Source organism: Lepidochelys kempii, chromosome 3 (assembly GCF_965140265.1).
Source record: "Lepidochelys kempii isolate rLepKem1 chromosome 3, rLepKem1.hap2, whole genome shotgun sequence".
In the NCBI taxonomy this organism is placed as follows: Eukaryota; Metazoa; Chordata; order Testudines; family Cheloniidae; genus Lepidochelys; species Lepidochelys kempii.
Genome location: NC_133258.1, coordinates 85,332,852 through 85,355,756, shown reverse-complemented (window position 1 = coordinate 85,355,756; position 22,905 = coordinate 85,332,852). Strand labels below are relative to the sequence as shown.

The 22,905-nt window shown below is 40.0% G+C and overlaps 1 protein-coding gene across 1 annotated transcript in view; it reads right to left on the bottom strand.

The window, feature by feature from the left end:
* The window catches only part of SLC16A10 (solute carrier family 16 member 10), a 171,943-nt gene that overhangs the window by 38,104 nt on the left and 110,934 nt on the right, over positions 1-22,905 (bottom strand). The window contains exon 3 of the mRNA XM_073337053.1: positions 18,880-19,318. Coding sequence (XP_073193154.1) covers positions 18,880-19,318 — 439 coding nt within the window. The remainder of the gene's footprint in view (positions 1-18,879; positions 19,319-22,905) is intronic.

The window sequence follows — 22,905 nt, the reverse complement described above, 5'->3', positions numbered from 1 at the left end:
TGGCTTTCTCCATGTAGCTTCTTCCATGAGGCAGTGTTTGCGGGCATCCTGGGTGCGTAGCAGAAAGGACTTGCCGATGGAGCAGTGAGCCATGATGTGTGCCTTGCCAACCCTGTAGAGGCACTGTTGGTGCTTGTCATTCACAGAGAATGAGCACAGGTAGGAGACAGTTTTTAAAACCTGGGATCTGGGGCATAGGCCCTGGAGCAAAGGGGGAAGATACAGGCCCCCAGACAGGGAAAGGAAACTATACTAACTTAGCTAGCTAACACTAGAGAAGACTATATACAACAATATAGATTGAAGCAGAAGTAAGTCACTCTCAGGAAAAACTAAGAGCATGAAGGAACAGAGGGTTCTGACTCAGGCCAAGCAGCAGCAAAAGAGAACTGGAGAGTTATCAACTCGCACTACCTATTATACCCTCAGCTGCGAGGAAGAGGAGACACACTATGCACGTGCGGGTCAATGGAAACTGGTAAGAAATACTTCTGGACTTGAGTGCATGGCACACATACACACCCACACGTGGAATACACATAGGGACCACCACTCAAAGAAGAATCGAAAGTTATTGGGTTTGATACAGGAATTGCTGTGTGAAATTACATGGCCTGTGTTATGCCAGAGATCACATTTGTCTCTTTTGTAACCACAATTAATCTTTTCTATGTAGGTGAACATAATGGCAGACAACTAGCTTGATAAAAGAAGTTAACTTGGCACTGGTTTAGGGTTCGATTCATTTTCCTGCATTGCTTCTAGGCCAGGAAAATGGTGCACTATTATTTCCTCTAATTCCCACAGATTCTTCCCTCTTCAGTATGAGACCAACCTCACAGCTTTTCTTCTGTTGTGTGCTTTATTTTGCTTAGCACTCTTTTGGGTATTCATATCTGACAGTTCTACATCCTCCTCCTTTTATGAGAATTTAGTTACTTAGGGCTTGTCTACACAAGGCTTTAGTTCACTGTAAGATGGGGTGTAAATCTATCCCACACTACTCAGTTGCACACTAAGTGTCCATGCTGATGTGCAATAACACTACGTTAGTGTGCTTTGATTTATTCCATTTTGAAATGGGACTACATCAAAGCACATTAAGGAACTGTTACTGCATTTCAACAGGACCAAACATTCAGTCAGTCAGTGTGGCAGGCTGGTGTAAGGTAGATTCACACCCCAGCTTGCTGCAAACTACATATTTGTGTTGACAAGCCCATAGGTTGTTTGCAAACAAGGTTTATCCAAAACATGTAATCCTGTCCATTTGTAATATTTCATTGCTTGCAGTAATTTCTGAAGTTTATGCTCTACATTTTTAATCTTTGGTTTTATGTTGCACATTCCTTTTTTGTAAGAGGAATTTTGAAGACTTCCTACCACCTATATTTGTGGAATGAGTCTGCAGTTTCCTAATCAATCTGATCAATTTACTGTTACACTTGTATAGCCGTTCAAGGAGAAGAACGACGGTCCAATGCTTAGGGCACTAGCTTCAGACTTCAGAGGTCTGGGTTCAGGCCCCTGCTCCACCATACACTTCCTGTGCAACCCTGAGCAAGTCACTTAGTCTCTCTGAGCCTCAGTTCCCTGTCTGTAAAATGAGAATAACAGTACTTCTCCAACTCACAAGAGTGTAGTGAGGCTACATTAAAGATTGTGAGGTGGTCTGATACTATGTAATAAGGGCCATATGAGTACCTAAGACAGACAAATCATAGATAGTGTGATGAGGTGTTCACACCACAGTAGCTTTGAAAGGGTTAATGAGGCTGAGGGGAATCACGTAGCATAAATAATCTCCTGAATGATGATGGGAGCCAGCTGAGAAGGAACAGGCTAGGCTAGAATAAAGCCAGGAAGCTGGCAGCAGAAAGGGGCTGGAGGGAGGTCTGGAGTTATTCTCTCTGAGGCTAGGGAGAAAAGGGAACTTGGCCCAGAGGGAAGAACATTTTCAGAGGAGAGTGGAGAAGGAGCCTGTTAGAGGCAACATAGGAGGCACTCCAGAGAAACAGCAGCAAGGTGTGAGATAGTGTAGACCCTAGCTGCTGGTTGTAGGGGACCTGTGGTGGAACCCATAGAAGAGGGTGGGCCTGGATTTCCCTACCAGCCACTGGGGGAAGCGGCACAGTCTGGAGTCCAGATGGGAAGACTGCTGGAGATAGTGTGTATGGAGAGACTGTGATACTGCGGAAGAGGAGGACTTTAGTGATCTGGCCAGAGGGATAAGCCACAAAAAGAGAGCACCCTGAGTTGCAGAGAGAGAGAGAGAGTGCGAGCAAGAGAGAGGTGGCTGGATGAGTGGCAGAAAGGGGATGTTGGACCTGGAAAGAGCTAATCACCAGACCAGACAGGAGGAGGCACCACAGCAGTGAGTGGAACCCACAACAGATGGGCAAACCTATTTGACTAAAATAAAATAAAAACTGACCCAGACCTTGAACCAAATCTTAACCACCTCCCTTTTCATCTCCTATTATATTTTTAATTTCCACACAGCTCTGCACCTTTCAAGCTCCCACTGGAACCAGAACCAAAGTGCCAAATACTGGTGAAAAGGATGTTCTTATGAGATTTCTGACCCAATCAGAAGTAGAAAGATATTACAGGGAATCTTGTTCTTATGAGATTTCAAGACTAATGTTACATAACTCAAGAGATTTATATCGTTTGGAGAAGCAAATTGTGTGCTTTTCAGAACAAAATCAAATCTCTGAACCTTTAGAAATTTCTCCATCATTACTTAATATGCTACTACTTAGTTTTCCACATGAATTATCACACTAAACTGAAATCAGCACAAATGTCCACCACAATAGTATCATTTTTGTTCCTTATTCCTGTAAAAGGCTGTGCCCAAAAAACCTTGATAAGCACCAGAAACAAGCCTGAAGTCAATAATGATCTAAGCTCAATTTTGGCAATGCCAATAATCTAATTATGTATGAAGATAAAAGAAGACAAGTCAGCTGTGCTTTCCAGTTTTCAAAGTCTCGTGAGGTGGAAATAAGGGAAGGAAAAATCTTTTAAAAAATGTAATACTTTGCATTCACACATCATAAGACCAAAAAAGTATAAGAAAATGCAAATATCAGCTTTTTCATAAAATCTTATTTTGCCAACTTCCACATGGGCTATTTCTCTCTCTCTCTTTTGTTTATTAAAGATGTGAAAATTGTTCATATTAAGCATCCAAAACTCTAAATTAGAGCTGATACTTTTTGTCAGTGACACTACAGATTTCCTGAAAAAACTAACAATGCATTGGTGATCTTCCAGAAAACACCATCCTAGCCACCATGGATGTAGAGGCTTTCTACACAAACATCCCACACACAGATGGAATACAAGCTGTCAGGAACAGTATCCCTGATGATGCCACAGCATAACTCATTCCTGAGCTCTGTGACTTTATCCTCACGCACAATTATTTCAAATTTGGTGACAATATGCACCAGCATGGCCCCACAATATGCCAACATTTTTATGGCTGACCTGGAACAACGCTTCCTCAGCTCTCGTTCACTCACGCCCCTTCTCTACCTACGCTACATCGATGACATCCTTCTTCATCTGGACCCATGGGAAGGAAACCCTGGAAGAATTCCACCACAATTTCAATAGCTTCCATCCCACCATCAACCTCAGCCTGGACCAATCTACATGGGAGGTCCACTTCCTAGACACCACGGTGCAAATAAGTGACGATCACGTTAACACCACCCTATACCAAAAACCCACCGACCACTATGCCTACCTTCATGCCTACAGCTTCCATCCCGGACACACCACATGATCCATTGTCTACAGCCAAGCGCTGAGATACAACTGCATTTGCTCCAACCCCTCTCACAGAGACCAACAGCTACAAGATCTTCACCAAGAATTCTCAAAACTACAATACCCACACGAGGAAGTAAGGAAACAGATCAACAGAGCCAAATGTGTACCCAGAAGCCTCCTGCTGCAAGACAAGCCCAAGAAAGAAACCAACAGAACTCCACTGGCCATCACATACAGTCCTTAGCTAAAACTGCTCCAACGCATCATCAGTGATCTACAACCCATCCTGGACAACGATCCCGCACTTTCACAGGCCTTGGGAGGCAGGCCAGTCCTCGCCCACGGACAACCCACCAACCTGAAGCATATTCTCACCAGCAACTACACACCGCACCATAGTAACTCTAACTCATGAACCAATCCATGCAACAAACCTCAATGCCAACTCTGCCCATATATCTACACAAGCAACACCATCACAGGACCTAACCAGATCAGCCACACCATCACCGGTTCATTCACCTGCACGTCCACCAACGTAATCTACGCCACCATGTGCCAGCAATGCCCCTCTGCTATGTACATTGGCCAAACTGGACAGTCCCTATGTAAAAGGATAAATGAATGGACACAAATCAGATATTAGGAATGGCAATATACAAAAACCTGTAGGAGAACACTTCAGCCTCCCTGGACACACAACAGCAGATTTAAAGGTAGCCATTCTACAGCAAAAAAACTTCAGGACCAGACTTCAAAGAGAAACTGCTGAGCTTCAGTTCATTTGCAAATTTGACGCCATCAGCTCAGGATTAAACAAAGACTGTGAATGGCTAGCCAACTACAAAAGCAGTTTCTCCTCCCTTGGTGTTCACAACTCAACTGCTAGAAGAGGGCCTCATCCTCCCTGATTGAACTAACCTCGTTATCCCTAGCCTGATTCTTGCTTGCTTATTTATACCTGCCTCTGGAAATTTCCACTACATGCATCCAACGAAGTGGGTATTCACCCACAAAAGCTTATGCTCCAATACGTCTGTTAATCTATAAGGTGCCACAGGACTCTTTGCCACTTTTTGTACAGTATTTTGTGAAAAATAAGAGCACACACTTTTACACTTTAGTTGCAGGTCTTGAAATTGTATACACCGCTTGCTCATCAATCTTCTATCAGTGGCTAATATTATCAAAACATTTTTTAAAAGTATGTGGTCAGAGAAACCTTAATAAATGAAATTACAATACATTAACTTCAGTATGTCTGGTTCCACAGCAGTGAAATGGTTGATAATTAACAGAACTGACACCTTCTGACTTGTTGATCCTGTACTCCTGACGAAGATGAATTTACTCTTATCCTTAGACATCTGCTTACTTTATACACCTGGGTACATCCACAACCTAAAATAAATGGTTACTTCTTTCAACTGACTTTTGTTTACTTCCACTTTTGTATTATCCAATCATTGTATTTACCTTTGAGTTTTATACTTTTTTCATTTGTGACTTTTCTTCCCTTCTGTTACTTGTACGGAGGCTATAGTTTAACTATACTTCCATCAAAATTACTAATATAGAGGAAACATTTTGTAGGAACTGAACTTTCTTCCTTTGTTTTTTCTTCTCCACCTTAATAAAATACAGAGAATGTGTGACTTTCAAAAGAAAAGTAGCCAAACTAACCAAGAACAAACATTGCCAGGTCAACACTGATGAATACTGGGGCAGGAATAAGTTGTGCAGGATATTTACAGAACTGGACAAAGGGGGTAAATTTCACTAACCTGGGCAATCAAATTGGAGCAGATGTTGAAATCTGAAGGGAGATAAATCAAAGATTAGAAAAGCAAGTAAAGCATAGGAGCCATTGAAGATCTGGTCCATTAGAAATATCCATATAACCATATTGGAACTGTACAACACTAGAGCCCTTGTCAGAACTTTCTGTGCGACTGAAATGTGGTAGATAAAGCAGATGAGAAAGAAAGAGAGAATAGCACTTATATTTGACAACCATGCTTGTGGAAAAACCTGAGTGGTTTTAACTTTTTCAAATTACCTACAATATGAAGATATAGCAGTTTAATGTACAATCACCTAGGAGTACTTAACACCATTTGAAATGCATCTTCATATTGTACTTCCTAGAAAAAAGGCTGGTTGCAGCCTCTCAAAGAAAAGAAGTGGGGGGGGGGTACCAAGAAAATGAATGATGCAGAAAAAGTAAAAAACAACAACAAAAACAACAACAAAACGCACAACTCCTTGAACAGGAGTCAAGGGAATGAACAGGATGACAGAGACTGTGGGTTTATTCAGTATTTTTAAAAGGCAGAAATAATCTAGACAAGCCACTGAATCCATTAGAGAAAGGATATGTGATTTACACAAAAATGTATATAGCTTCTGGATTTGTTTTAAAGTACATTTGTGAAGTAATATTTTTGGTTGACAAAAAGTCTTACACAGTGGATTAATATTTGAGCAGCAAAGCAATGGTAAAGGAATACTGAAAGTTGTTCTTTGGGGGGTTATTTTACAATTTTCCTTTTTCTTTAAAAAGTAGCAGTCAAACAACTTTTTGACAGACACCAGCTATTTTCTGGAAAACATGCAGAAGATTGATTTGTGTAAGGCAATTCTGCAGCTGTATTTAAACACTGAGTATCGCTTTTTTCTAACAGAAATGAAAGGTTAAGAGTAACCTTTTCTCTGAAATAAATTTAAAGAATAAAATTCTGAGCTCTTGTAGAACAAAGTTAACTGAACTAGGAAGATATAGTTTAATGGCACTATTTACCAGATATTTTTACAAACCAAGTGTGCAATACAAGTCACGAACTCTACTTCAGTTTCACCTTCTGTAAAATGCAAACAAATATTTTTGAAAGTATTAATATAATGGCATTTTGAAAAATGCTTTAAGCATTATTTTAAGTATGCAGTATTTGCAGTTGAACTCTCTCAGAAATTACCCAGCCTGCATTCAAGACATGAACTGAAAAGTGTTAAACACTTTGTTGTACTAGACGGGAGAGACAGTCATTAGGAACTAAATGCATATATTAACAGCCAATGTTAAACTGAACCTGCAACTTCACTTGAAAATAATAAGTATCTGCTAATTCTACTGAGGTACTCTAAAAGCTTCTAGCAACGCATGTCAATATTTTAAGTAAAAAGTTGGAACCTGTGAGAGCACTATAGACAATGAAGTATTTTAACAGCAGTGTAAAGATGGCATTATCGTTAGGGTTCCGTATCTGTCACAGAGGTTGCAGAAGTCATGGATTCTGTGACTTTCCATGTCCTCTGTGACTTCTCCAGCGGCCACTGTGGCTGACCCCAGGGCCACCCAAGCAGCTGGCTCTGGGGCCAGCTACTCAGGTGGCCCCAGGGACAGCCACACTGGCTGCAGCCGGAGCAGCTCCTGCAGCCAGCCACACCGGCCATTGCTCAGGCGGCCCCATGTAGCTGGCCTCAGGGACCGCCCAAGCAGCGGTCCCAGGGCAGCCAGAGCAGCCATGCCCCCTCCCCCGGCAGCGGTTCCGGGGAAGCCGGAGCAGCAGCTGGCCCTGTTGTCCCCCCCAGCAGTGGCCCCCGGCTTTCCCTCCCTGCAGCAGTGGCTCCCACATTTAGTTGCCGGTATTTATAGTATAAGTCATAGGACAGCCATGAATTTTTGTTTATTGCCTGTGACCTGTCCATGACTTTTACTAAAAATACGTGACTAAATCATAGCCTTAATTATTGTGAATCTACCCTATGCTCTCTGCATCGCCTGATGGTTGCTCTGAGCACAGGTTGACACTATGGTGTGGTTGCTACTATAATGGGCCACACACCTTCACAGAAACATCTACCACAAGTAATACTATCATTGAGGTCAGAAACGTTTCCCTAGAAAAATTCTAAACAGTACCTTCAGTAGCTCTAAATTTATTTGAAACAGCTGGACAGAGAGAGTTGCAATACATGAGTGGGAAGCTCTGTCTATCAGGACTATTTTTAATAATTAACAGTGGCTTCATCTTGGTGCTACCTCAAAAAGTCCAGCTGCAGCATCATTTCAAAGCAATATGTTATTTCACATGACTATACCAACAACTAAAAACTAACAGCAGCATTTTATAGACAATGTAGAATGCTACATATCTGCTTTCACTGCTATTACCTCACATTTTAACTAAAGTAAGATTACAAATTATTGTTAAAAAGAGACAACAAGGATAACACCGGGTGGGGAGCTGCTACTACCTGCTGTTTTGGGGAGGAAGAGAGATGAGAATTTTAGTGATGGACTGGCAGACTTGGAGAACAAAATCTTTTATTTATCAATAGTAGTAGTACACCACAAAGAAATGTCACAGGGATTAAACACATCTCCCCTCTGCCATTTCCACAGGTGAGAATAGTTCAGTTTCCAGGCTTAATCAGTACTTGGTCTATGCAAAGAATGCCAATAAGGAAAGTCAATTAGTGCTAAGTGTAGGGCTTTTCTGATGTGGACAATTGGCTGCTGAAAATTGGACAGCTAAATGAATTTCCCATTGGGTTCTGAACAATCATTAGATGAGAAACTGCTTTCAGTCACTATTGATTTAGGCTGTGTTTGAAATGAGAACCTAAAGGATTAAAGGTTTATTTATTCCAATAGTAATCCTTGAACGATCAGTTCCCTATAAAATAGCTTGAAATAATCTTAAAGTGCATGATAACATTTAAAAACAATTGATATTAGTACCCCAACCCTGTAAAAACGATATCTAGGGCTTGAAAAATCCACTTGTATATTTGATCTGGATAGAAGTGAGGTGGAGAAAGAAAAATCTCCTTCTTTTCAATAACAGGTACCTGTGTCTGTTTCAAATTCACCAGCTCTCCCAATCACAGGCTAATATAAGACATGAATTCCTGAGCAGGGACAGAAACTTTGGTAGAAATGCTAGCTAGCACATCATCTGCCTTTCACTTATTTAAGTTTAGTAGCTGGGGTAGGGATTAGGCTTCTTACCATAGACTACAGATAGGCTCCCTTACCTGGTCATAGCAGTCTTTGGCTAGTAGACTTAATTCCATACCTCGAATCTTTCTGATAAACTTTTAAAGACATGGCTAAGTCTATTATTGTCTATTCTGCAATAACTTTCTGTTTTGTTTCTTATTGCTAGCTTCACACCCTGGATCCTCCTTTCTGACGAAAATGTAGAAGAAGAAAAAAACCAGATATACAGCAATTCACTTTGCTAAGCAAGTGATTTTACCTGTAAGATTTGTTTTCTTGGGGCTTGTACAACTAGCAGTCTGGAGGCTACATTAGGGTTATTGCTGGCCATCTATGACAACAGAAGAAGCTCAAGAACTTTGGCACCACTACAAGCTGTCATTTGTCCAAGTCTCAAGCCTGTATTCCAGTATAATTTTCAAAGCATATAATTTAAAAAAAAATTGACATTATTAATAATAGTAACAATTATATAACAAACAGAAGGCAGTATCCTCAGGTTTGGTGGATATACAAACAAGATACTACTCTTTCTTGTATGCTTGTACAGTATCTTAACCTATTTAGCAATTACGTTAGGGATATGGATAAGCAAGCTGTATGATATCAAAGGTAGAGAAAAGTAAAATAGAAAAATCTGAATCTTAAATGACCTCTTTGACCAAAGGAAGCATCTGCATTATGTCTAGTAATAGAGGGCAAAACTTATACTGTTCATATGGTGCTCTCCAACACTGATCTACTAGTGTATTCTCAAATATATTTCCACAGAGACTGCCATTTTAAATAAGTTTCCTTAGTCCATAGTTTTGCCCATCTAGCAATTGATGTTTTAAGGCTCTTATTTCTGTTTTCAAACGTTCAGTTATTAAACCACTTTCTCTTCTTATGTAATTTAAGATTTCTTTGGGATGATGAAATTTAGAATACATATGAAGGAGGCGGCAAGCCTAATTCAAAAAAGAGGAGGTAAATTCTGAGACAAGTTTGGGAGACACCTTCATGACAATCTGGGTTACAAAGAACTATCAGAATGGTTTCTCTGATTCTTAAGATCAGTCTGGCCAACACAGCAGCAATTAGAAAGGCTACAGCCAGCTATATCATCTTGTTCTATGATCTCATCACCTCTAACAGGTTATGCATAGGCACCTTCAGTTTACGCTTTAGGATTGTATGAAGTAGCGTGGGGTCTGTGGTACTCAAAAGCCAGCACTAAACCAAAACCCCAGCATCATGTTGAGGGTAATATTGCTGGAAATGAAGTGGAAGACAGAAGGCCTGATCTATAGGAAATGTAATCTCAATCCAATCTGTCAAAGTGCCTTCCTGTCCTGTAGTTTTGGAGCCAGATGTTAAAGATTATTAAGAAATTAAACTAGGTCTCTGACATAGGATCCAATTGTTGTTGTTGAAAATGCTTGAGCAGAACAGGAAAATAATTGATTAAATAGCCCATGCAGTGAGGTAAATGATTCCAGTATCTTTCTGAAGATAGCAGACTAAACAATGCATACAATGCTATGGTATCAGTAATCATGCTGATCGTCTCATTAGTTCCTTCTACTTTCTCATCTATCTGTATCCATCTGCTGTCTCTTGCCTTATGGTTGGATTATAAGCTCTTTGGGCAGGGAGAGATCAACTTTTTGTTTTGTTGGCTTAGCACCTAGCACAATGGGGTCCTGGTCCATAATTAGGATCCTAGGCACTGTGGTAATACAAATAAATAAATGCAGCTATTTGAAATGTTGCTGCCCTCATATTAGGTCTAATCACTATGGAAAGCAAGCTCATCATCAATTACTATTCAGGAACCATCTTGAGACTTAGAAGGGAACTGCTCCCCCTCAAAGAGCCTGCCAAGTCTGAAATGAGCACAGTCCTCTATTGTCCTGTGTTCCGTAGAAATTTATATTTCTTCTCCCTTCTCTATTAATCATATTTTTTGGATTTGTATGTATGTTTCAAGCTTGCTTTCAAATCAGATGAAGTTTCTAAAATTTATTCTTTACTCTCCCTGCTCCTTGCTCTCCATAAATGAGCACTTGCTGTGGGGATCAAAGCTTTTTTTCCTCCCCTTTTTAAAATAACTGGGGAAGATCCTGCTTGTATGAGCTACCTTTTCACAAGAAAGAGCTTTAAACTTCTTATAGAAGTATGTGTGCAAAAAGTTACAAGAGTAGTTTAAACCTTCCACATCATATAATTCACTACACGATGGGATATTATTTTGAAGATCCTTAGTATGGGAAATTCTTATTGGTAATGTCCATGGGGTTGTGTCTTTTGCAGGTGACCCAGAGTTTTAAACATTTATGACCTGACATCTGAGGATTTGATATTAACCCTGAAACATGTTTTTTGATTTCCAGACAGTAATCCTAAGGAACAAGTGTTAGGCTATCATTACTTAGGAATCTGGCTCCAAACGGCTCACATCTTGATACAGTTGTGTAAGCCAGTCAGAAAATATCATAATAAACTCATGACAAGAGTTCTCAAAGATAATTGCTAATGTTTCCAAGATTGCTTCAGCTAGTTCCTTAAGTACCTAGGGTGAATTTCATCAGAGCCTGCTGACTTGAATACATCTAACTTATCTAAATATTCTTTAGCCTGTTCTTTCCCTATTCTGGCTTGCATTCCTTCTCCCTGTTAATATTATTTGTGTTAAGTATCTAGTCACAATTAACCTTTTTAGTGAAAACTGAAGCAAAATAGACATTGAACACATCAACCTTCTTGGTTTTGTCTGTTATTCACTCTTCTTCCCCATTAAGCAGTGGACCTACACTTTACTTAGTCTTTCTTTTGCTCCTAATGTATTTATCGAACCTCTTCTTATTACCTTTTATGTCCCTTGCTAAGAGTAATTGATTTCACGCTTTAGCCTTTCTGATTTTTTCCCTACATGCTTGTGCTATTCTTTTGTACTCATCTTTAGCAGTTTTTCCATGTTGCCACTTTTTGTAGGATTCCTTTTTGATTTTTAGGTAATGAAAGAGCTCCTGATGGAGCCATATTGGTTTCTTGCTATTCTTCCTATCTTTCCTCTGTGTCAGGAAAGATGGGAAGAATAGCTGTGCTTAAATATTGTCTCTGAGAAACTGACAGCTCTCCTGAACTCCTTTATCCCTTAGATTTTCTTCCCATGTAACCATACCTACCAGTTGTCTAAGTTTGTTGAAGTCCATTGTCCTTATTCTACTGTTCTCATTCCTTCCTTTCCTTAGAATCATGAAGCTTGAAGATTTCAGGATCATTTTCACCCAAGTTGCCTTCTCATTCAGTTTGCTACCAATTTCTCTCTTAGTCAGAATCAAGTTAAAATGGCTGCCCTCCTGGTTTCTTCCTCCACCTTCTGAAAGAAGAAGTTGTTCTCTCCCCCCCCCCCCCCAACACTTTCCATGAACATACTGAACTTTCTGTGTTTTGCTGGATTATTTTTCCAACAGATATTTTGGTAGTTAAAGTCTTCTAGGTCTTGTGTTTCAAATATTTGTTATTTTTCCTAGAATATCTGAATATTTTTCCTATTTTTCCGCTTTCCTCTTCCTGATTTGGTGGTCTCTACTAGACATCTAACATGATGTTGCCCCAGATTTTTCCCCCTTTTATTTTCACTCAGAGATATGCAACTGGCCTTCCTCTCAGCTCCTTCTGAACCTTGGAACAAGTTCATACATTCTAGTACAACGCAACACCTTCTCTCTTTTCCTCTGTCTGTCCTTCCTGAACAAGGTATACTCCTCTATATCAACATTCCAGCCATAATATTTATCCCACCAAACCTCTGTGGTGCCAATTAAGTAATAATTTTGCTTGTGTACTAAGAATTCCAGTTATTCCTGTTTATTCCCCATACTCTTTGCATTTGTGAATAGAGAGTAAAAGATCTTGAGCAGATTCCTCACTGTTCTCCCTCTTGTTGCTTCTGTGACCCTACTAAAATTTATTATTCCTCTCCACCTCAACTTCTACCTCTCTTTTATACTTACATTTGGACTTTTGTCACCACACCTCATCCTAAAGCCATGTTCCATTTAATTTAAAGACGTAAAACAGCTGTGCACTGTATTTAATTGTAACTTTAAATAGTACGTTGGTTGACAATATAAGAGTTTAAATATAAGGGCTTGTAAACTATTAATTAAATGTATTTGACAAATTCTACTAGCATTAATGTGATGCATTTTCTGAATATAATTTTATATTTTATAATTTATAATTTTATAATAACCACAACAAACTATCAAATAAACTACCCAACAAATACCAGTGAGTTTCATCAGATAATTATGCAGTACTGTTTGACCAGCCGTACTTAATCCATCCCTTGCCTTTGTAAGAACTGCTTTGCCTGTCTTTACTTCACTTGTTTTTCGTCCTGTATTAGACAGCAACACAGATTTTCCTGCATAGTCTTCTCTACTCCTCCTCTTTCCTCTTCCCTACTCTGCATTCTCTATCTCCTAACATAGATTTTTCTCTCCTTTTTCCATTTCTCCCCCAACACTTATCTCAGTAACATACTTCTCATTTCTAATTTATCCCATCATCTCTACCTCGCTTGCCCAACTACCAACATGACAATGCATGCACCCAAACAAAGGGCTAGGAAATTTTACTGATCCCCAGTAACCAAAGGACTAACCCTACTAGCCACAGATGGATACAAAACATGGGGTGAAGCTGGGATGGAGACCCTGTTCGGGGGCAACATCAAGGTACGAAGCCAGCCTCCATATCCCTCCAACTGCTGGGAAAAGGGAAGATGCTGAGATTTGTTTCAGGGTGTTAACCCTGCACCCTGCTTATGAACTTCCCATTTTTTGTATCAACCTCAGGCTAGAGGTTGTCAGATAATTTGAAGCCACCCTTCCCACCTCTATCTGGATGCTGGAAGGGAGAAGGAACATTTCTTCTATTTCCTACTAGCATCTCTTGGCTGCCAGAGTGTATGGGATTTGCTGCTGCTTAACTACTCTTTTTCCCCCTCCCCCCTAGGCTGTTGAGTGTGCGGGATATCCACAGGGCTCTATGCCTCTCAGTTTACAGCTGCAAGAGGTGGTTTCTGTTACTATAACCATTCCCCAAAGCATTTTTAAGTTCCTATCCCTAGTAATAATTAAGGCTGCGAGTTTGTCATGGAGGTCACGGAAATCACAGATTTTCTGTGACCTCCATGACTTCTGCAGCAGCCGGTGCGCCTGGCCCGGGGGCTGCCTGAGCAGCTCAGGCAGCCCCTGCACCAGCCATTAATGGGGCAGTCTCAGGCCACTGTGCCCCCCTTTCCTCAGCAGGAGTTTGGGTGGGGGGCTCAGGGCTGGTGGTTGGGGCATGGGAGGGGGTGGGGGCTCTGGGCGGTGCTTACCTTGGGGGACTCCCCTGAAGCAGCAACATCCCCCTCCCTCTGCTCCTAGGCGGAGGCACAGCATGACCAGCGGTCTCTGCACAATTCCCCCACCCGCAGGGGCTGCCCCCTCAGTTCCTATTGGCTCCGTTTCTCAGGTTAGAGGCAGCGTGCAGAGCTGTCTGGCCACATTACTGCCTAGGAGCTGAGGGACAGGGATGTCAGCACTTCCGGGGAGGGACAGAGCCAGATAAGGAGCCTGCCAGCCCCACCACCCCTAGCCCCAGTCGAGGTGCCAGGTCGTGTGCTACTGCCCGCACTGACCCCCCCCTCGAGCTGTAACTGTAAAATTCAATCTGCAAATCATTTTTCCTATCATTCTTACTAGCACATATTTTAAACTGATGAGTGTTTATCAGGGATTATTTAAACAGATATTCATAAATTGACCATTTAACTTCAGGGGGATCAGAAGATGCAGTGTGTATCTTGTGATATTACAACATTTGGATTTGGTCAAAAGAGCTTCTGCTATTGGGGATGGAGGAGTCCTTTAGGCTTATATGTAAAATAATTATCATAAAATAAATCTTTCACACATGGGTGCTCTTTCAGGTATTAAAACACTCTGCTTTCTGATCAATGATCCAAGACCAAGGTTTAAAAAAGTTTACTAGTCCTGAAAGCATATGTATTACACTGCTTTGACAATGGGTGTAGCATTGCTTGTTCACAAAACATTCATATTTTACCATTACAGTATATTTATTGTTGGCTTGCTTTCTCCTGACTTTCTTTGCTTCTGACATAACTAGAATCAGAAATTAATCTATTATGGCGTTTGAATGCCAGGTTTTCTGAAATGCTAGTGATCATCAATTGAAGTGTTTAATTCAGAACCATCAAATTCTGAATGTAGGCAAACAGATATTACATTGATAAGATTTATAAAAATACCTATATAGTAATAAGTCGCAGTTATATAGGCTATACTCCTCCCTCCCCTTTCCTCCTATTGTTTGTGATTCACTTGTCACATCTTGCCTTAGATTGTAAATTCTACAGGGATGGGACTGTGTCTTTGCAAAGCACCTACTACAAATGGGGCCCTGATCCCCATTGGAGCCTCTGGGTGCTACTGTAATATAAATAATAATTTAAGATACAGATGTTTAAAGGAGAAAAGTGTAAAACAGACAGAAGACTTCCCCATTTCTTTCAGTAACAAACTGTGAAGTAAAAAAAGAAAATTTGTTTTGCACTGGAATGGAAGGAATGTTTCCAAGTGTTAGATGCTGTTTAGGACTGATTTTCCTTGCAGGCAAAGCAGAGTACAACAAATTGAGGATTTTATGAAAACTCTACTAAAAGAATCCTTGGTTTTTTTCTCTGGGTCATTTGTCAGTTATTGGGATAATGTAAATTCCTCAGAAATGGAGAGGCTTCCCCCCACATAGAATCTCAGGGTTGGAAGGGACCTCAAGAGGTCATCTAGTCCAACCCCCTGCTCAAAGCAGGACCAATCCCAAATTTTTACCTCAGATCCCTAAATGGCCCTCTTAAGGATTGAACTCACAACCCTGGGTTTAGCAGGCCAATGCTCAAACCACTGAGCTATCCCTCCCCAACATGTGGTAGACTGAACTAATCCTATTGAAATTCACAGCATTTTAATATTACTGAGATGTTAAATTAAGGTAGGTTATGCTTCTAGATATTTATACAAAAGATCAAAATACTAGGTTTTAGGATATCTCCTGGGAGGAAACCCTTGATATTGACATTTCAAGATCATTTTCTAAATATTACATTTCATACCTAACTTTACATAACTCTTTTCAAGGCATCATCAGAAAGTATAATGCCATTAAAAGCAGCATAGATCACAAGCTGCTCTTATATTCTGGATCCCTATCCCTCAATTTGAGCCATAAATTACCCCTATAGGATACAGAAGAGATCATATTGCAAAAGCAGAGCATCTGTATATATGAAAGTGCATAATAAACAGAATAAACTATTTTAAATCAGTAAGCTGTATTTTTTCCCCCCAACTCTACTTGTGGGTTTAATCAAATCTTGGACCCAAGCAACACCCATTTACAAGCATTCTAACAGAGCTGAGAATCTCTTATGTGCAGCAGTACTTTTGGCTAGTTAAAAGATTGTCATAATTTTTGCCTGTATTTTGCATAACCGAATTTACCTTAGTGATGGAAGGTATGTTAGATTTGTCTTTCAGAATTCTGAAGAAGTTTAAAGTATGTTTAGTGATTTTCATTTGTTTAGTTATTGTTAGTTCCTCACACATACAAGGAAGGCATCAAATTAGATTTTTTTTTAATTATTATTATTATTTATTTTGCTCGCCTCTTGAGCTTTGTCATTTACTGGAGCAGCTGGAGAACTTAAAGCAAACAAAAGTCCAGTGCCTCACTATTTCTACTTCATGTGGTATCTAGTCTGCAATTACACTACATGGGGATTTGTTTAAAAAAGGATTTACTCACTATTTTGAAGAAATACAGTCTACATAAGAATAGTAGACTGTATTTCACACAGTAAGACCACTAATAATACAATTATAACAAAATAACCAAAAACAAGTCACAATTTTTGCGTCAATCAAAAATTCAAATAATTGTTCCCCTACGGAACCTCAGACTGGCAGTGGGCTGAGCGGTGCCAGCAGCCGGAACCCCAGACCAGCAGCGCGGGTGGCAGACGGAACCCCAGACCGGCAGCAGGCTGAGCAGCTCAGCCGGCTGCCAGTCTGGGGCTCTGTCCGCCGGCCCCTGCCAGCCAGGGTCCTGGCCGCAGGCCCCGCTCAGCTCACTGCCGGCCCGGCGTTCTGCCCATCCAGGCCAGCAGCGGGACCCTGGCTGGCAGCAGAATCCCACTAAAAATCAGCTCGTATGCCGCCTTTGGCACGCGTGCCACAGGTTGCCGACCCCTGCATTAATTTAATACCAGCAGTGACATCTTTCATGCAGAATCTTTTCATGTATTTGATGCATTCATTGCCAAAAAATGACATAACACCATGACATCATAATTTGTCACCCACTGTGTTGCATATAGGCTTTTTTAAAAATAAAACTGTTTTTGCATCAAGTTACTGACTTATGCCAGACTAATTAATGAAAACTGAAGTAATCCTGATTTTTTCCATAATAGATGGCAACCCTAGTAGTGGCTGCTCTTTATCAAACATTCTTAGTGTGAGTTTGCTGAAGAGGCTGTGGAATGGAATAAACAATTCATCCCTTCAGCTTCTTTTCTTTTAAGGATACGCCTACACTACAGATGCTACAGTGGCATATCTACAGCACTGAACCTATGCTGCTGTAATGCATACGGTTCCTACATCGACAGAAGGGTTCTTCCAATGTGTAGTTAATCCATCTCTCTGAGAGGCGGTAGCTATGTCAACAGAAATTTCATCGACCAACCCATGTCTCCACTAGGGGTTAGAATTTTTTCACAGCCCTGAGCCTGGCAGCTAGGTGAATCTAATTTTTAAGTGTAGAGCAGGCCTAAGTCCTTTGCTTTGCAAGTCCATCACTTCATGCTTAACAGCCCCGGTTAGTGAGTTATTTTTGAGTAGTTTCCTAAGAAATGGGATACTTGGCCAGTTGGATGAAGTTCATGTAAGGTGCCTCCAAGTTGCACCAAATATCATTAGAGTAAGAACTTTGTAGGTGGAGAAGGTGGTGAGGGAGTAGTATTTTTTTCTGCTGTGGAGACAAAGTAACGGAAGTACATGCACAAGATGTAGATGATTGACAGCTTCTACGGCACCATAGCTCCAGGTCCTATTAGTTATTGTAGAGATAGGAACTATCCTAAGGAGAACCAACCTTGGCAGGTATAAACCCATGAAAATGGGAATGGGAATGTTACTACTGGCATTATACAAAATTCAAGATCTCCTTTTTTGTACTTATTATTACGAAATTTCAAAGGGAAAGGCAAGATATAGCCCAAATATTTTGCTTCTAACAAAACGAGTGAATAATTTATTATTAAAACATTGATTTACTAGCAGTGCAAATTTTTGGCACAGCTCTAGTTAATAATATTACTGACATATCAATCAAAATGGGAAATTAAGCATGGACTAGAAATCAACTTTTTTTCTGCAATATATTTTAATTCTTTCATTACAATCTTGGTCAAAATCTCCCTATTTTGTTATCTGCAGGAGTGTTTTTTCATAAAGTATCCAATAGGTCTAAAGCATAATATTTGTATATTCTAAAGTATATTCTCAGTACTGCTCTGAACTCTAATATGCTGCACCCACTCACAATCCTCACTCAAATGATTGATAAATATACAGTGTAATTGGCAATGTTTACTATTCAGGGCCTAAAAATCAAACAATTTTGTTCAGTCAATAGTACAACATTCATTTGAAGTGAAACAGATTCATTTGAAGTGAAATACTACGTGGAGGCTTTCTTGTGCAGTTATAATATTTTTCCTTTTTCCCCTCTATACAACTTCAGGGGAGAAAATGAGGAACTAAAAATTAAACTGGCTCCAGACTAAGAGAGTGCAAAGGTTCTGGTTGACAGCTAGAATGTCTCCTAATTGCAGACATTAGAACGCAAGCCACATGATCCTCCACAGTACAACTCTGGTGTTAGATATTCCTATTACCAGTGGTTTTCTTAGTCCAGAATATAAAGGGAACAGATTTTTTAAAAAAACTAAACATAGCACTTACCAAGTGAACATAAGGCACAAAGTATCCAAAAAGTGCAGCGGGGATTCCAAAAGCCCAGATTCGATAACCCGTAACCTTGAAAATGGAGAAACTGAAAATCTTCTTTGCAGAATGAAATCTCAACATGCCCTTCTTTCCACCCTCTTTGTCACTTGCACTGGAAATGAGGGGTTTGTAACTGAAGCCAGCCAGGAAAAGAACAAACATAAGGATGCACAGAACCCTTAAAGTGTTGTACAGGCCAACTGAATCAATCAACACTCTCAAAAGAAAAGGCAGTGACACAGTGAACAAGCTGCTGCCGGCAGTGACGATGCCATTCACTAGTCCAAGGCGTTTCTTGAAATAGTGCCCCAGAATGACCAAGGATGGCTGGTATGCAAATGAACAACCACAGGCAAATAAGATTCCATAGGTGAAATACAGAGGTTCAATGGAGCTATATCAAAAGAAAAAAAGTTTGAAAATTGCATTAGTATGTTACATACAACACTGTGAATGCTCATATTCAACAGTTACATATAAAAGAGTTAATTTTCCACATATGTGATTGCAGAATAAAATATTAATATAATTTATACTTATTTACTGTAGAAGTAAATTCTATTTACTCAAGCATACAATAGTTAAGTGGGAAAATCAGAGAATATTTCATACTCTCATTGATGAGATCTGATTGAAAGTACACTTAATATTCTTTAAGAGATAGTCTCAGGTCAAGTTAGACCAAAACATAAGTTCAGTTACATCTGTGGCTTGTTTGTTTTTTAAATCCAGCGAAAATAATACTTTGTTTGGATTTAAGCATTTCCCTACTATGTTTGCAACCCAAATTTTGCAACATTATGATAATGCTTGAGGGCCAAAAAGTGAATCGGATGTCTATTTTTATGTTCCACAAGGAAAGTACAATAATGCAAGAAGTAAATGAACACTATTAATTGTAAAAACCAAAAGGAGTCCTTGTGGCATCTTAGAAACTAACAAATTTATTTGGGCATAAGTTTCCATGGGCTAGAACCCACTTCATCAGATGCATGGAGTAGAAAATACAGTAGCAAGTACATATACACAGTACATGAAAAGTTGGATTAGCCTTACCAAGGAGGGGAGTCAGTCTAACAAGACAATTCAATTAACAGTAGAATACCAAGGGAGGAAAAATCACTTCTGTAGTGGTAATGAGGGTGGCCCATTTCAAACAGTTGACAAGAAGATGTGAGTAACAGTAGGGGGAAATTAGTATGGGGAAATCCTCATTGTTTTTGCTGATACAGACTAACACTGCTACCACTCTGAAACTATTAATTGTAAAGAATAAAACTAGAAAATTATTTCAAATTTTAGTATAATGGGTTATATATAACTGGTCAGATTTTGTTAAGTATGATTTTTCACCTGACAACATCCCTTTAACCATAACCAAATATTCAAATTTTTTTCACTTTTTTACATCAGTGTTTTCCAGCATTTATATTTACATACACAGGTATAGTACAGCCCAAAAAAAGTAATGAGAAAAAAAATCTATTAAGAGAGAATGACATTCTTACTCCAGGTTATATTAGGAACAAGCAACACAATAATTTGTTCCTCATGGCAGAGATTCCACCACAAAATACAATTGAAGTGAAAACAGGGCCATTCTCTTGCTACACAAGTAAGATTAGGCTGCCACCAAAAAGATGCTTGCTCCAGAGAATATGGATATAATTAATAAGGAGAATACAAGCAAAGTAATGAAAATATATTTTCATCTCCCGGAGATTGAGACAGCTGCAACACAGAGGAGAGATTACAACAGTGAATTCTGCGTTAGAATTCTGTTAGAAAGTCAAGTACCAAGCGCTTATTTCAGGGGGTTGTCTAGACAAGGATGAAAGATGCATTTTACAAAACAGTTAGCTAACACATTTTAAGTACAACTTTTTAAACCTATAGTGCAAACAGAGCAAATTGTATTTTAAAATATGAAAGACAGTGGCAGCGAACCCTAGAATTTTAGAATGTATTAGTTAAAACACATTGGCTAACATGTTTTTAAAATACACCTTTTATCCTAGTCTAGGTAAGCCATAAGAGGGCAACTACAGTTGGGCTAGTACTGGCCTGCAATAAACATTAATAAACTGGGAGGACTTATCATCTTGGAATTATTATATTAAAATCAAATAGGAGAGTCCAATGGCACAATACATCTTATGTGTGTTTGTTAGTAATGTTTTTTGTTCCTTTCCTTCTGCCAAAAGATGGCAGCCTAATCTTTTGTAAATAGATGTATTCAGGGCCTGGAGTTCTATGTGGTATCTTAGAACTAATACGGTTCTTCAGTCTGTAAAATGACTCATGACAATGATCTAATCAAAAAGTAGATGAAGGCATAATTTAGATGTAGAAGAGTACAGTATATATTTGCTCTAAAAAATAAATGACATGCAGCCATTAAATGTGGCTCTGATTTACTGATTGTGTTACATCTGTTCTTTTCAATATGAAACCTATCCATTAAGAGGCAAAAACTTTAAATGTGTGCATGTAGCAGAAATGTTTTACTATATGTATGTTGTGCGTATTTGTTAACTCTTTCAAAGGAATCTAACGCTGGAGATATGATTTACCATTCACAAAAGTGGTTCTGGTTTATTATTAGATTATACTCCTTCTGGTGCTTTATTACTTTCTCTAATTATTTTCTCAGTTATTTTTCACTGATTGACTATCACAAAAACTAATCAATCTTAGTTGTTTACTATTTTGTCTTATCTTGCTGCTGTTGGTTATCTTCATGCAATATGGGTCACAAATTGATCTGCAGAGCTTAGAGCAGCAAACTTTTTATTATGGGTAGTAAATTGTGCAAGTGTTCCCTCTCTGCACACAAACACTCTCTCTCACTTTTCCCCACCTAAGGTACCTTATTAGTCAAACAGAAATTCTGCAGTTCCAAGGAATGTTTACAGAGGTATACTCTGGCAAGAAGGAGGTGACACAGGCAGCTTTCTGTCCTAAGATGAAAAACAGCTCAGTGTTATGCATTCATTAAACTATTCAGAAAAAAACTCTTAAGTACTGATTGATGGTCATAAAAATGAATCAGTCTTACTATTTACTTTCCAGTTGCTCTCATCCTTACTGGTTTTCCTGATATCCTGAATCAAAAAGGGTCTTTTCCCTCTGCCTCCCATTCTGTCCTTTTAAAGGGCAGCAGCAGTAGGGTGACCATACATCACGTTTTGGCCAGGACAATCCCTTTTTAAAGCCCTGTCCTGCCCATCCTGACTTTTAATGCAAAGTTGGCATTTTTCCCGTTTGCTCAGTTGGCAAGAGCAAATGGCACAAATGCCCACTTTTGTCAAAAAAGTGAGTTGCAGAGGAACAGATGAGGTGGGGAAGGGAGATACCAGTTCTGCGCAGGGGGGAAGGCAGGGCTCTGGCAGGGGGCATTTAGGGCTCAAGCGAGCAGCTATGCCAATATCAGCCCCGCGTGGGGGCAGGGACAGGGTTCAGTATATGGAGGGCTTTAGCAAGCAGCAACACCAGCACGGCAGGGCTCAGGCAGGGGGCAGGCAGGGCTTGAGCAAGCAATGACACTAGCATCAGCCTTGCATGGGGGGCAGACAGGCAGGGCTGGAACGAGCAGCAACATCAGCGTCAACCTCGCACAGGGAGGGCAGATAAGGCTCAAGTGAGCAGCAACGCCAGCCTTGCGTGGGGGGTAAGCAGGACTCAGGCGAGCAACAACGCCAGCTCCATGTGGGGAGGAGGGCTCAGGCGAGCAGCTCGGGCCAATCCCCCATGATGTCCTATTTTCCCTTTGGGCAATGTGGTCACCCTAAGCAGCAAGAACCTCCTGAGTACCCTCTCTATGGGTAACAGTCTCACAAACATGAAAAAGGAAGGCAAAATAGTAGGTGAACACTATATGAGGAGCTAGATGATAGCAGGAAGAGAAGAAATGGTTATTCAGTCTGTGACGTAACTGTGGTTCTTTGAGATGTGCATCCCTAAGGCTGCTCCATTCTAGAT